The sequence below is a fragment of the Bos indicus genome, chromosome 8 (genome assembly GCF_029378745.1).
Source record: "Bos indicus isolate NIAB-ARS_2022 breed Sahiwal x Tharparkar chromosome 8, NIAB-ARS_B.indTharparkar_mat_pri_1.0, whole genome shotgun sequence".
NCBI classification, from domain to species: domain Eukaryota; kingdom Metazoa; phylum Chordata; class Mammalia; order Artiodactyla; family Bovidae; genus Bos; species Bos indicus.
In genome coordinates this window covers 44,830,947-44,847,552 of record NC_091767.1, presented here as the reverse complement: position 1 = coordinate 44,847,552, position 16,606 = coordinate 44,830,947, and the positions used below count along the sequence as shown (strand labels likewise).

The window sequence follows — 16,606 nt, the reverse complement described above, 5'->3', positions numbered from 1 at the left end:
CAAGTGGGGTATTAAGTTCACAGGAGTAACTTTTAATCTTATTATTAACCTATTTCAATTCCTTTGAAAGTCGGGGGGTGGGGGGAGGGAAATCTCCCACCTTCAGCTTTAGGATTTATTTCAAATCCCACACACCTGGTAGGCTGCCTCAACGCTCACCACTGTGCTATATCTCAGTATTGAACATAATCTTGTAACATCAAGGAAAAGGATAAACTATGATGCTTAAATTCAGCCCAACTGTATGCAATTCAGGAAGATTGAACATTTTTGTCATTATTAGTGATCCATGGAAAAACATGTGCCCTATCCCTAGTGTTAATACCGCTAAGTCTCCTTGGAATTTCAAGTTCTGTGCCGCCCAGGCTTGTCATTTCCCCTTGAATAGCCCTACCTGAGCAGTTTCCATCACGATCTCAGGACAACTGTGTCTTGGCTCAAGGAAAGCAGGCCTCCTCCCTCCCCTACACACAAGATGTCCCTAATCTTTATTGTAATTGGCAAGGAGTCCATTGTTTCTGTCTCTTTTTTAAAAATCTCCTTTTACTATAATATAAATTCCATGAAGCAAGAGAATTAATGTGTCTTTTAGAAAATTGAGATCAAACTGTTCATGAAAGGTGAGTCTCTAGCCTAGAGTAGGTGCTTGAGAAATATTTACCAAGTAAACAGTGTTACAACCATACTAGAAATTCACCCCAATTATCACTCTCCAGAATATTGTTAATTAGGCTTCCTAAATAAAAAAATTCTTGCTTATTAAACAAGATTAAAATTAATAAGGGAATCATTATGCTTTGAGGAAGCTTAATTCAAATCTGGGCTTCAACAGATTATTTTATTCAAGTATTCACATTAGTTATTTTGTGGTACTCTATGGAGAATTTTTAAAAAATATCATGGATGTAAATTCATTTATTTTAAAAAATCTTGGCAGTAACACAGCAGTACTACATGCCTTATTTTAATGTGGAAAATATTTAAATAAGATTATTATGGCTCTCTTACAACATATCTATTTAGTCTAACTCTCTGGTTCCTTCCCAGTATTAATCCACTTTATCTGAAGTCTCAGGATGTACAGCTGAAGGCTTTTCCAATGCTAAGACCAACGGATGTGCACAGTGCTCTTGATCACATTTTGGAGCATTACTAACAACATGAAAAATTCACAGATAATTTGACTTACATACTCTTTGTCTATTTTATCTTTCAATCTCCTTATGAATCTATAGCCATAATTTCTAAGCTATTAAATTCAAAGCAAGAGAAAAAGAATGTCACTGAGACACAAGTAGTTACAAGAACACCTTATTAAGCCAAGTTCATTTCATTTACTCTTTTAGGATCAATTTAAGAACTTCCTAAAATGGAATAAACAAATAAATAATTAGGTTCTTAAAAGCCAGAAATAGAGAAATAAGAAAACATTAAGTAAAAAAAAATTTTAACTTAAGAATTAATTATCTGCTGTAAATGAACATTGCAATTCTTGTTGGCTGGAAACTGCTAGAATATACTCTGCTGTTTGCATATGTTACATGACCCTCTTCATTTTCCCCTTGGAGGATACTCCTCACTTATCAATTTGCTAAAGAGTTGCTTCTTTTGGATGAGGGAAGGGATAGTTAGGGAGTTTGGGATGGACACGTACACACTGCTTTAAAATGGATAACCAAAAAGGACCTACTGTAGAGGACATGGAACTCTGCTCAGTGTGATATGGCAGCCTGGATGAGGTGGGGGGAGTTTAGGGGAGAATGGATACACGTGTACGGATGGCTGAGTCCCTTCACTCTTCACCTGAAACTATCACAACATTGTTTGTTAATAGGCTGTACTCCAATACAAAATAAAAAGGTGAAAAAAAAGAGTTGCTTCTTTTGTAAACCCCTTTGTATTCTTTCCTCTATAGTCTTATAGCAGCAACTATGAAAATATGTCTACTATATATCACAGCAAAGCACTACAAAGTCTTGTCCTTTTTAAATTTTTAATGTTCGTATCCCCACCAACAGCAGCTTAAAGACTTGTCCACCCCTTTGAATCCCCAACCCCATCACAGAGCCTGGTACATAGTAGGTATTCACTGAACATTTACTGCAAAAATGAGTAAGTCATCTCTATTATTCCTTCTGCTAAAATCTATAAATTTGGTGGTCATTTAACTGTAATACTGACAAACATGATATCACAAAGGATTTTCATGTCATTTCTAGAACAGAAAAATACCAATTTTAATGTCAAGATTTCTGATACATTTCAATGGGCAGCTGGAGGCAATATTTGATATCTTGACTAATGACTAATTTAGAAAACGTGAGATCTCAAATTGCCACAGCTGTGAAAGATGAAAACAGCGGAGACCCTCAAGTCTGTGAGGCAGATATCTGTCTAAGCCTGGCCTCCTTCTCCATCACCACCCACCCACACAATCTCTGCACCCTCTTCACCTCCACAAAGTCCAGCCTTTCTCCCACTGAAATGATAGAACAGTAATAACTGACCTCCTGCTGACCTCACTAACTCTGAATTACAGATAAGTCAGGTATAGGATAGCAATAAAAACCTCAGAGCCACGTATTCCTAAATGACATTATCAAAACATTCTAGCCTGGATTAAAGAAAGGCTATTTCATACTCATTTAAAAAAAAAAACAACTGAAATATAGATTATTTTCAGAGAACTATACTTTTTTTTTTTCCTAGTCACACATGGGATCTCCAAACATGACTGTCAAATAAATCACTCAAAACTGACTTGGAAAAGAATGCTTTAGAATTGGACAAAATTGAATTGAAATTAACATACCAACTATTTCATGTTGACAAGTTCAAGAAAGTTCTGTGGTCTTTAAATTGTAAAAGTTGTTCAGGTGTACATCAGAACATTGTAAGTGAAAAAAAAAAATTAGAAACATCCTAGGAAGCCAAAATCAGTTGGTTACCTATTACATGGTATAGCCACAGAGGGCAAAATGATGCAAAAGTATACATAAAACATTCACTGCATATTATATTGAAAAAAGCAGTCTGTGGAGCTACCCATACAGTAGATGCCATTTTTGTGTAAAAATTACATGTGCATATTAATCAAAGAAAAAGCCTGGAACAACATTCATGAGAAGGTTAACGGCAGCACCTCAGTGAAGTATACTTATTTTTGCTTACTAGAATTATTTTAATTTTGAAATGAATCTGTATTGCTTTTATCATCAGAAAATATTTGCTTATTTTAGCCTACCTGGTTCTTTCTTTTTAATCTTTTTTCACATTATTAAAATATGCACCTTATGACAGGTTGCTTAAAAGAAAATGTCATCTGAACTCTTCTCCTAATTATACAGAATTTGATAGATTGTGTTAAAATTAAAGCAGATTTCTGAATTCTGGTCTGTGAAAATGTGAATGAGAGGAAAAAACCCAGCAATTTTCATGAGTGTTAGGAAAACTGAAAGGAGAGCATATTGACTTCACACACCATCATCTCTAGCCTGTGCAAGGGAAGGGTTTTAGTCTGGAAGAGTCCTAAAGCCTGAAACACTAATGTGCAACAATGAAATACCTTATGACATGTATATCACAGGTTTCCAGACGCAAACACACCACATTTCCTAAGCTCCATCTATCATCACTATTAAGAACCGAGTTCTTTCTATAGAGAAGAACTGGTTGTTAGGAAAGATATATAAGCCTTTGTCTCTTTCTTTCAGGAAATCTGCCATAAAGATAGGGGGTTATTACATATAATATATATATTCTTCAGGTTTCCATTTATTCAAATAAGTTTTCTGCTAAATAAATCTAATGCTTTCTCTTCTCTAATTCTAACAACTTTTTTTTGAGGTAGGAACTACTCCCACTTAACAGGTACACAAAGATTAACTCATTTGCACAGAGCAGGGAGATGGGCTAGGTCGGGAAAGCAGTTCTACTAGTCTGCAGATGCAGTGATTTTAACGCCCTCCACTGCCCACCTCCCATTCCTACTCTCTCAAAACAACAAAAAACCCCAAACCAACCAACAAAGTAAGGGTTACAAGCAGTAAGTACAGCAATTAAGAGGAAACCAATACTACCCAGAGCCAGGAGAAACACAGAAGTTTCCATGGAGTAAACGGGACTTGATTGGAGTCTTGAAAGGCAGAAACGCAATATCAGGAGAGAGAGGGAATTCCAGGAGAAAGCATTCTTCCCTCCTGAGTACAAATATGGCTTGGATGTCCTTGAGTCCTCTTGTATGAAAGACTGGGACAGACTCCCCAACCCACAAGAATGAACCTGACAATATTTTACAATCAGAATGAAATCGTAGCAATTCAAAGTGGGGAAAGCATTCTTCCTTCCTTATCATAACTGGTACTCTCCTCTCTCACTGATCAGCAACAATTTCAAAAAGGAATAAGGAAAAAAAAAATCTGTCCCTAAATAAAACCTAAGAGGACAATGAACTACTTAAAAAAAAAAAAAAAAAAAAAAAACTCACAGTACTCACTGAAGAGGGAAACGTCTCTGGGTTAAGAAACTGGGCCAAACTTGCAGACAGAAATAATTGTGTCACGGGTGTGGAACTAAATTTCAATTTATAAGTGGAAAAAAAGCCATTAAGATAAATAAATGACAAGGGAATAAAATGAACCAGATGAATTCATGAAGGAAGTGAATCTGTAAACCTTTTGCTTGAACAGTCTACTCATGTTTGGAGTAAAAGCATTTACTTATAGATCTTTCTCCTCATAATAGTCCTAAATGGAAAAAAAAAATGACATAAAACAATTTTACTAGACTTTGCTTTTGTCTCAAATTATAATCATACATATGTAAAGAGATATTTGAAATGCTTAAAAGCATTTTACCCATAAGAAGGGGAAGGGAGTGACCTTTTCACTTTAGTTCTTCTTTATCCTCAAGGATCTAGAAGAACTCAATCTCTTTCTTCAGCCATCTGGCTGTCTCCAATTCTGCTCATCCTATTCTCTCTTAAACCTCCTCTAATCAGGCTTTTACTCCATCATTCCAATGAAATGACTCTCACCAAGGTGACCTGTAACTTACACATTACTAAATCCAGGGCTCAACACTTGGTCCTCCCTCACTTGTCAGATCAGCTGCAACTGATAACATTTGATCACTCCATCCTCTTTCATACATTTTCTTCACATAGTTTCCAGGACACCACACTCACAGTTTTCTTACCTCCGTGGTTGTTTCTTCTCAGTCTATTTTTCCTGACCTCTCAATGTTACAGAGTATTCCTAGGTTAGTTCCTATTCTTCTATTCTTTATACACATTCGTGTGACCTGTAATGATCTCATGTATTCTCTAGACTCTAAATACAGGCACAAGGCTCCCAGTCATGTATTTCCAGCCCAGTCCTCTTTTCTGAACTCTAGACTCAGATATCTAACTGCTTACTTGACACCTCCACTTGAATGTCTATAAAGTTTGTTTACTCAATATATCCAGACTGAGCTCCTAATACCTCTTGTCCCCATACCTCCCTTGCTCACCCCCCGCCAAACATTAGCAGCAAACAAACCAAACCCCCAGAACAAAAAATCCTACCTCACACATGGATTTCCACATCTCAGTTGATGGCAACTCCATCCTTCCAGTTTCTCTCTCCTCCACCAGGCATCTCACACCCACCTTAAATCTGTCAGCTCTATCTTCTTTGAAGGTAGAGCAAAATCTATTGGTTCTATCTTCAAAATATAATCTAGAATTTAACTACTTCTCCTCATCTCCAATGTTACCACCCTCATTTAAGCCACCACCATCTTTTACTAGATGTTGAAAAGCCTCTTAATTGGTCCCCCTAATGGGAGTAGTTCCTACCCCCCATCTTTACTGGCTTCCTCCCCTGCCGCTCATGGTCTACTGTCAAGACAGCAAGAGTGTTTCTTTTAAAACCTAAGATAGGTCATGCCATTTCTATGCTCAATCCCCTGCAAAAACTCTCCATCTCTCAAAGTCAGTGTCCTTTAATGGCACACAGACCTTATGCCACCTGTATCTGCAACAGTCCCCACCCTTGCCCACCTCTCTAAGCCCCTCCAACTATCTTTCCCTTCAATAACTCTGCTCCTGCCACCCTGACATCCTTGCTATTCCTCACTATATATATTATGTATAAGAATTTACTTATTTATTATGTTTAGTTGCTCTCCCTCCACCCTGTTAGAATATAAGCAAAATGTGTACTCTATACAGATGGGAGTCTTTGTTTTGTACACTGATGTATCCTAAGGGACTAGCTAGTGTGAGGCAGGTGCTCAAATCAAAATTACTTAATGAATGAATTTCTAGTCTCCTAGCAAACTATAAAGAACCCAACCATGTGACTGAGCTTGTTCCCCTAAGAATCTTATTACATTCCTTTCTCTTTAAAACAATCTGTGCCATTTTCCCACCCACTTATCCATCCATTAATCATCTACTCAATGTAAATTTGAGTAACTATAACGTTCTAGGCACAGGCATTAGAGGCAGAAGTAAAAGACAGGCTTTGCTTTTACGCAGGTTAGAGAGTCAAGAAACCACACATATACATGTCAGCCTGTTAAGTGCCTTTATAGAAGCAAGGTCTGAATATAACAAGATCGCAGAGGAAAGCTATCTAACTGACCAGGGCTGGAGAGGCAGAGGCATCAAGAAAGGCTTCTCAGAAGCTGTATCCCCCACGGTCTAAGTTAAGGAAAGAAGGTTGGTAGGGAGTGCAGAGGAAGAAGGAGGTACAGTTCTAAGTAAGGACACAGCTTGTCAGAGCGCAGCTAGTGCATGAGAGCAGGAAGCTGGGGGAACCCAGGCAGTGCAGTGTAGCTAGGGGGTTCAGAGGGTCTGTGGAGACATGCAAATTCTCATACTGCGTAATTGGACTTAATCCTGAAGTAAAGGGGTAGCCATTAAAGTTGATTTCAGGTCTGCATTTTAGAAATTCAGGTAGCAAGTAGTGTGGTAAAATGGGGCCTTGAGAAAGACTATTTTAATTGAGTTTTAAACCTAGTATAAAGTGGTAAAGAGTTCCAAGAACTTTAATTCTTGACTCAAAGTAATCTTCAATAATAACAAAAGATAATTATCAGTATCACTGGATTATTATTCACTATTTTTTAGAAGACATAAAAGATGAGACCTTAAAGGGAAAGATGCTTGAAAAAATTTTTAAACACACTGATTCAACCCCAAATCCCAAATGAAGTGGAACAAAGGAAAAACAAACATTCATGAAGAAAACCACCATCAATGTCACCCTCTAGCCCACAGGGAGTTCACAATGTCGTGAGGGCTCAGGTGCCAAAAGGTATATCCAATCCACTCATCTCCTCACTCCGATCCCCTTCTCAACAGCTCTCATTCTACTGTCCAAAAGACACCAACACTCAATAGCTACTCATCACTGAAGTTCCAGTAATCCTCCTGGCACTGCAACAGTAAAATCATTCTTTGTCCTGAAAGTAAGGGGAAGGGATTGTCTGAATCACAGGAATGGCTACATCAACCAATCATTTTACTTTGCAAGGGCACAAAAGATCTTTTTCAATTGTCTTCTTTCACAACCTGCTTTGCTAGCCAAGCCTTAGATGTCAGTTTGCTTTGGAAGACCGTTGTAGGCAATTGGAAAAGAACCAGAACTATCCCTGGCATTGATACAGAACTCAACTTTCACAGGTAAATAAAAGTGATATGTTCTCTGCTCTCTAGCTTCAGTCATGCTGTCTGAGAATTTAATGAGTGATTTTTACATCTACCCAAGTATTTATTCCAAAAGTTCAAATAGGAGAAATAGAAATCAGGCACAAAGAAACCCTATGTATGAGAACAAAATACCTGTTTCTGTTTTAGGGCAGCAACTGGAATTTGGAAATTGATGCAAAATCAAGGCACCAAACACTCTTGCCAACAGTACCTATATATGTGTGAATAATTTACAAAATCTAACCTACCTATGTGAAAACTAAGGAGAGGAAATCTAAAATGGAAATAAAGGTGAATATGGCTCCAAGCATACAGAACAAGACTCATAAAGTAGGTCAGGTGTGTATATGTGCGAATGTGAGTGTACATTGAGTTGTACATGCACAAGATTGGAGTATTTGATGTTATCTGCCTAACTTGTTATAAAACTATTTTCACTAACAAGCTACATATGTACAAATTTTATCTGCATCCACTTACTATTTCTGTGAGTTTGGGTAAATCACTTAACCTCCCTAAAGCTAATTTCCTTATTTTTATTTTTTAAGTGTAGTTGATTTACAATGCTGTGTGTTTCAGGTGTACAGTACAGTGACTCAATTATCTCTATCTACCTGTGCTTCTTCAGATTCTTTTCTCTTACAGGTAGAACCAAAAGTCACTTTTCAGGTGATTTGAAAATATTTATTGAACTTCCAAAAATGACAGCAACCTTTTAGAATAAACTGTGGCTTTCAATGGTTTGTTTCCAAGTATCTAATGCAGGGATGTGACACTGAAATTTGAAGTCTGACCACCAACTAAATGCACACTAAGTTTTCCCTTTTTGGGTCCTTTGGCTGAACAGTGAAGTGATTTTTTATGAAGTAAAGGTTAAAAAAAAAAAGTTTCTCAGGGATTGTTCAATTGTTCTGAATTTAAATCTCTAACCTCTGGGGATAGCTTCTTACAGAGAAAGAAGGCGAATTTGTTATGTAAGTAATAAAAGGTTTTTGGACCACTCTTTAAATCCTGCTGTTTAAATACTGAAAAGGAACCCACTCCAGTAATCTTGTCTGGAGAATTCCATGGACGGAGGAGCCTGGCAGGCTCCAGTCTGTGCCGCTGCAGAGAGTCAGACATGACTGAGCAACTATCACTTATTGAAATCCTGTTGCTTTTCCTCTAAAAATGATACATTTTTACCATATAGAGTTTATTTGAGGGAGGAGGGATCAAGTGGTTCTTGCTTGTTTCCCTAGGAGAATAATCTAAGGACACCCAAGGATACTGTATAACTCAAGTATAACAAAACATATATAACATATATACGTATTTTTTATTTATACACGATTTTTAAAACAATCTAAAATTTGTAGTTTGGGATTTCTTATTTCAAATAGCAAATCAGTTTTAAAATATGTAAACTATGATTTCCTTCTATTCTACTTTTTTTTAACCTCTTAGTAAAGAAAACAATCCTCCTGATTGCTTCCTCTAATATGATAATAATGTCTAAAGACACCATTTTAAGTAAACATATCATTTGATTCAAAACAGAAGTGGTAACACTAGCAAGCTGGAAAATAGGCTTCATCTCAAAAACAAAACCAAAAGTTTGTTCATAGGAAATGACAAAAAGACTTAAATTCAAAAGGAGAAGAAAATAAGAAAGTAACAGAGACTTGAGAAAATGTATTTGGATTTCTCATGTTAAATGGGAATAATCATTGCATTTACCTCATAGGGTTGTCATGAGGATTGAAGCACAGAAAATAGTGTCTAGGCCCATACTGAATACTCAATAAGCATTAGTGCCAATTATTATTACTACTGGCAACGATTCAAGTTATTAGACCATTTTCTATGAGGGAAAGGAAACAGTCTTAAAGGGATCACTGTCTTGTGAAAATCCTACCTGCCAAGCAAGGATAGCTCGACTTTATGAAGAAAGCACAGTGAAAAAACTCCTCAAGAGTCCTCAAATCCAGAAGAAGAGGTAATTACTGAGGGATCAGTGTTTCTGATTTGTGAAGGGAAGGTTATCATATAAATAAGAGATAAGACTTGTTCTGCATTTTCCAGAGAATTGGACATGAATTAAATGGGGGAACTTACAGAGGGAAATGTCTGCTCACTCTAAGAAGAATCCGATGTTGAAAACACTCATCTTATAAAAGGACAGGCTGCCTAGAGGGTTGAAGGGTACGTTGTTACTAGTGTGAAAGGAGGAGTTTCACCCGTCAAGGATGATAAAAGATTCCTCAGCAAGTCCACACTAGATGACAACAATAATATAATGACAACAACCATCCCCACAAGGATAGTAATGACAGTTGATACTTCTACAGAAATTGCCAGCATTGCTGTAAGAACTTGACATATAGTGACCCACTTAATCCTTACCTCAGCCACCTGGCTCCACAGCCTGTTTTTAACCACTACAGTATGTTGCCTGCCTACTACTTCAGAATCCTGAGCAGGTTACCTAATCTCTCTGTGACTCCATTTCCTCACTAATAAAATGAGAATAATAATGGCACTAATTTACTCAGAGGACAGTGATGAACATTAAATGAAATAATACATTTGTTTAGCAGCTAGAACATAGCCTGACACGCAGTTAAGTACTCTATAATAAACATTTGAATATAAAGGTCATATTAACTTTTAAGAAAACTTTTTTAGTTGGATGGCAAGGTAGAGAAGGCATAAAGAACTGTCTTGGCTACAGTGAGCAATCTGACTCAAAAAAAGTTTTTTTGTGTTTTTCTTTTTTTAATCATCTAAATGGAATTCAAGGCTTGCTGATTTAGGATTGATTCTCTGAATAAAATGAACATGAAAAAACATGGGCAAAACTGATAAACTGAGTTCTGCAGTAAGATCAGACTCTCCATTTGTCATGGTCAAATGGAATGTAAGATCTTGAAAAAACAGCCTAGTCCGTGACCCACTGCTGACTTCTTGTAACATCTTCAAGATCTTGGCCAATCACTCAACTCCACTTTCAGCAAAACCCTTAATTGCTTCACACACTGGGCTTTACCAAGTACCTGCGTAACCAACTCCCAAACCTAGGTTAATCCAATCTTCTTCTTTTGCACCTGCCATCTAATGTGGCCTAACAAAACTCCTATTCACCCTTGTCACTCCTTTACAGATTCTCAGAGGCAGCATTAAACCTTTACTTCACTCAAACTTCGAAAGGTACTCCTGCCCTACCCTCAAATATCCTACACTCTTTAAAAATTGGAAAATAGAAGCAATCAGAAGTTCTTTCAATTTTCATATGCCTTCCCCCATACCCCTAAACTCCTGCAACATGAATCAACATTTACTGCTTTTGCTGTCTAGCCATTTCACTCTCTTTCCTATTGCAAAAGGGGGGGGGGGGCAGTGCTTTCCAAGACCAACTCGTTCTTCTATTCTCTGATGCTACTCAGGAAATGTCAGTTACATCACCATCTTTGGTTTGTTGCTTTGGCAACTATTCCCTCCCCCCCCCCACCACCCCCAGTATCCCACTTCTCTCTTGGACCTTCAGACTTTTTCTACTGACCTAAAAACATGCCAATAAGAAAACAATTCTCAGTCCTGTTTCCCTCATAAGCCTTGACCCTTTCCCAATTATATGCCAACTATCTGAGAGAGGTCTCTTGTTGTAGGTATGTAGCTGGCTAAACAGATAAATGAGATCCACTGGAAGGCAACCCCATACCGATTATTCTTGATTACAATCAATCTTTTAAGTATGCTTAAAGGTTCTGACATCCTGCAGTCCCAGATCTGGTGACTACTAATTATTTTTTCCACTTGCACTGCTGTTTTTAACAAACATAACAAAGGAAAATATACAACAGAGGTTTGTTACATATGATGAACTACACTTGAACTCAATGTTATGTGCTTTGGGGCTTCTAGCACCAAGTTTATAGATTAACAATACTAATACCTTAAAAATGTTTTTTGAAGGATAATTCTTATATCAGCTAGCCCCTTACATTTTACAGTAATGACTGGAGTTATGAACAATAATGTAAATTGTCTATAAAAACTTAGAGGCTTATTGGATTTAAAACTTACCACCGATATAGAAAAACAAACTTACAGAAATAAAAGTTTCTCTATACCTTCAGGGAAGAGGATCTGGTAAAAGGTGGTAAGACAGGAGAGAACAAGATGTACTGAATGAGAAGCAAGCCAGTAAGGGTGGAATGCAAACAAGGGAAGGGAAAGGCAAAGGCCAGATTGCACAGGGCCTCCTAAGCTAGAATGAATACCTTTTGGTATACCACAAGAACAGGAAGCAGATGAAAAGCTTTAAGCTGAGAAATGTAAGGATCTGATCTGCAACTTTAAAAGGATTACTCTGGTTGATCTATGGAAGATGAACAGGTGGCCAAGCAGAGAGTGTGAAGGGACAAGTAGGAATCAGGAGGCCTAAGCAGGACACGATGGTAGGCTGGATCTGGGTGGCAGCTGAGATTAAAGAAGACAGATTCTAGAAGACAAGATCAATAAGATTTGGTAAATTATTAGATATGAGGGAAAGAAAAGAGATGTCAGTGAGATGTTGGTTTTCTGAAATTTATATACCTATATACATGGAATGCAGAGTAATATCTTGTACAATATAAACTGAATTATTAACAGAAATTACCTATAGGAAAGGAAGATGAATTTTACATAGTAGATACAGACAAATTTTCACTTTTTACTATATAGATACCTGCATTGTTTAAATATTTTTATAAGTAGAAAGTATACATTATTTCATAGTTAAATTCAAATGCAATAAAAAGAAACAGCATTTTCCAGGGTGAAAAGGACAGGAATGGCATTCTAGGGAAAGAAACAATTTAATCAAAGATACAAATACATTAAAGTACAAGGCATATTTAAAGATTACAAACTGGTCTAGGGTTTACAAAGAAGAAAGGACATGTAACTGGGACAGGATGAGCAGAGGGTGATATACTGTTTTAGCGTATAGGCAGTTCATGAAGGACCTTCTATGTCAAGCTGAAGAAAGCATTCATGAAAATGTACAAAATGGTGAAGCATATAAAGTTTTTAAGCAGGAGGATGACAAAATCAAGTATTTTAGAAAGTTTACTTTACAGGCAGTACGAAGCCTGGATCAAAAGGGAGGTAAGAAAATAGGCTGGGAGATCACTTAGGCGGGGACTTAAGCTAAATTCAGGGGCAACAGAGATAGAGAAAGGGAGATATGAGACTCAGTTCGCAAGCAGACAGGACCTGGTGATTTGAGCTGGATGTGGCAGCACAGGAAGAGGGAAAAGTCAAAGATGCTGCCCCTGGTTTTGAGTTTAGGAAATTAGACAAGATGACAATTTTAGATCATCCAAGAACAGGTTAAAAGAAAAGATACTAAATTTTGCTCTGGAGATGCTGAGGTTAAAGAACCTCTGGGAGTAGGTCAAAGCGCCCAACAGGAAGTTGGATATATAAATGTGAATTTGAGCAACAAGGTCAGAACTGGAGCACATTAACACTATTACCCAGAATATAGAACTTTAAGCCTGTGGACACAATCTTACCCTCGCTGTAATTCACTGAATTCTTGAGTTGACCGGTTCCATTTATTCTCATAGTTGTAAAAATTCCATATAATTGTAAAGTCTCTGTAGGCAATAACTTAAAGTGAGCCGGAACTTTTTCTCTTGGTTTCTTGGTCTCTCTTATTTTTTTCCCCTTTCCCTTTTGTTTGCCATTCTTTCTATCTACCTAGTTATCTAGTTAAGGAAGATACAGGAAATAAAGTATCATATAAAAAAAATCTGTCATTAAATATTTTCATACTCTGTCTTAATTGTAAAAAAAATTTCATAATTCTACCTTTACTAAAACCATAATGATTTACCTAGGTGACTCTCCCCTGATTTTCTCTGGCAACTCATTGCCCCTTAATTAACTGACATCCCCCAGGCAGTCAACTCCAGCTGTAGTTTTAACCACAGAGGTTCCTGAAACAATTCCACAGTCCTGTTGTTTCTTACTGGGAGAAATTTGAGTCACACTGTACCTTTTTCTAACTGATGATGCCCTAGTTTCTTGGGAGGTGGAGAGGAAGGACCTGTTGGCAAGGAAACAGCTGCTTCCTTCCTGAGCCAGGGAAAACCAAGAAGGTGACAGATGGACAAAGTGGAAAAGCAGCCAAAAGTTTCTTGAGCTCCTTGTTGGCAAGAATTTTCACTGAGGCACGACGGAATATCTTATTAAAGCATATCAGTGACTGAGAGAGTTTCATCTGCCTAGGCGCTCTGCTCAAGTTCAACAGGGCTTCCCACACATTTTCTACAACTGATAAAGTCTGCAGTGGTACAAAGAACCTGGCCTCAGCCTACGTACAGTGGGCTAAGACTGCAAGGCACTGTCCCATTTAACTTCAGGAATATACCCATAGGAATGCACTATCTGGTTAAAAAAAAAAAAAAAAGAAGAAATTCTGTATAGTAGTTATATTTGTAATGACATATTAAATTACTATTAAAATTTCATTAGAAAATGTTTAAATGTTTACTTTTGTATATTTAAAAGATCTGTTGCAAACTTTCATATTTTGCTCTTTTATCAGCTTCCCCCCCCTCCCATCCACTTCTATACCCAGATAATTAAATATTCAAGGACTCCTGGGTAAAACTGACAACCACTGGATGGATAAAACTAACACTTTAAAAATAGCTGTACATAGGTAAGTTATTGTTCTTCATCAAATAGAAGTTAGCAATCACTGACAATAACATTAAAAATTAGTGTGGGCATGAAGTATGGAATTTTAAAACATCAGTTTACTATGCTGATTAATTCAACATTTATATTTTCATCAGAACTTAATCCCATAAATAAATAGAGCTCTCAGTTTTTTAAAAAATCAAGGGATAACATATGTATTTAGACATATTAGCAGCGTAAAGATGTATGCTTCAACACACTTATTGGGGAAAAGTCTGAAAATATTACTACACTGAATTCAAGGGCATCCGCAGGAATCTGGCATAAAAGTTCTCTAGAATAACAACATTTCAGGAAATTCCAAAAAAGGAAAAGGGTCAAATAGGAAATAGCCTCAAATTAATCGACAAAGTTCAGTGCTTGTTCCAACTTGATTTTTCTCTCCATTGCAAAAACAAAACCGAGTCTCAGGAAGGGTGGGTGAATCACTTAGATGAAAGTTCATCTACTGGAATAAATGGAGAGGCCGCTTGGGCAGGCGACACAGGAGAGTCGGTGGTAGTGCTGACTTTCGCTGGTGAGTTACAAGAAGATCCGGCGCTGCTGCTGTTTCCATCAAGGGTATCGGAAGATACACACACACCCGGATCTGACAGCTGCGCAACGTCAGAAGAAAGCATGTTGGTGATGCCTTGGAAAAATCTCTTTGGCTGATACTCAGTTTCCATTTCACATTTTCTTTTCAATGGTCCAAGAACACTTGGTCTAATGCAATTAATGGGACTCTGGCTTCTCCGGGTAGTAAATCGGGTCGTTGGGCTGGGAATAGGACTTGGAGGCAATCCATTGCTACTCACAAAACTTTGCAAGGATGGTGAAAAACACTGCTTTCCAATTCCCCGGGTAGGCGACGGTGCTGGCGACACCGGAATGAAATCGATGCGTTTCGGGGAGGCAGATTTCTCCACGTCGTTGTCGCTCAGGCTGAAACTTTCCTCCCAGGAGTGGCTTATCTGCATTGCGTTCTGCACCTCGCGCTCGTGGACAGTCTCTCGATTGATCAAGTCCATGCCCTCCTCCTGTTTGATCTGGTGCAAGCGGCTGCTGTGCATGCGGACTGGGGAGGCCGGCAGAAGCAGGCCGTGGCGGTTCGGGAACGTTGTGCTGTTTCGCCTGGCGCTCGGCGCCTCGGCCTGGAACACCGGAGAAGTGTCACTGAGGCCGTGGATCAGGGGGGCGCTGTTAGATCTCCTGAGGCCCCCGCCGCCGCCACTGCTGCTGCCCTCCGCCGGGCTCCCACCTGAGCCCGGAGGGAGCTCCAGGTCTAGCTCCATCTTCTCCTGGGCCATGTCGCGGGCACGGAGGCGGGGGCGGTGCTCAGTCAGAGACCTAGGATTCCCATTCCCCGCAGTCCAGGGCCGCGGCCGCCGCCACCGCCACCGAGAATCTGTCAGCGGGCTCGTCCCTCTGCGCATGCGTGCCCCTCCGCGCAAGCGCTCTGCAAAGTCTGTGCCTGGCGCTGGCTGAAAGCGTAAGAGCTGCGCCGCAGCTCTAGGGGGAGGGGCGAGGAGTGGTTGGGAAGGGAGTCAATATGTTTCTTCCGCAAATAGCTTTGAGTGCAAACTTGCTTTAACACATGTTAATAAGGTTATCATATTCAGGAGTATATGTTTATAAAGTTACAGCTCTGAAAAAGAAGCACTTTGCGACTTTGGGTTATATGGTGAGGAGAGGAGTTGGTCTTAATCCGAGAGGCCTTCTCTGAGGAAGGGCCAATCTCTGGAGATCCCGAAAAGCAGGCCAAAAGGATGCGGTGTATAACTCCCCGGGAAGCGAGGACTGCCAGCCCTGTGGCTGGCGGGAACCAGGAAGGGAGGGAGTGAGTATGGCCTGGAGTGTACAGTGAGCTAGCAGGACGTGATGTGGTGGACGTTTATCCTGAGAACAATAAAAACTCAGAAGGTTTTTCAGCATGGGTATAATAGCGACTGAAAAGGTCTCTGGCTGCATTCCGGAGAATACGTTACTGGGAGATTAGAACCCACAGAAAAAGACAGAGAGGAGGCAATCCTCTGGACGAGAATGATGGGTATTTCCAGTAAAGTGGTACTGTAGGAAAGGAGTTGGAAAGTGGTAAATCTGGGAACTATTCAGGTCAAGAAGGGAAAAAACCAACCTGTAATTGTATTACTATTGTTTTATTTACAGTCATATATCTAACACAAGCAT

The 16,606-nt window shown here is 38.8% G+C and overlaps 2 protein-coding genes across 2 annotated transcripts in view; both read right to left on the bottom strand.

Annotated features, from left to right (window-relative positions):
• Positions 1–16,606, bottom strand: part of PIP5K1B (phosphatidylinositol-4-phosphate 5-kinase type 1 beta) — a 350,214-nt gene that overhangs the window by 243,735 nt on the left and 89,873 nt on the right. The gene's annotated exons all lie outside the window — the stretch shown is intronic.
• On the bottom strand, positions 12,522–15,870 carry PABIR1 (PP2A Aalpha (PPP2R1A) and B55A (PPP2R2A) interacting phosphatase regulator 1). Its single transcript, XM_019966041.2, has one exon. It carries the CDS (start codon positions 15,850–15,852, stop codon positions 14,863–14,865), a length of 990 nt encoding a protein of 329 aa, XP_019821600.1. The 5' UTR covers positions 15,853–15,870; the 3' UTR covers positions 12,522–14,862.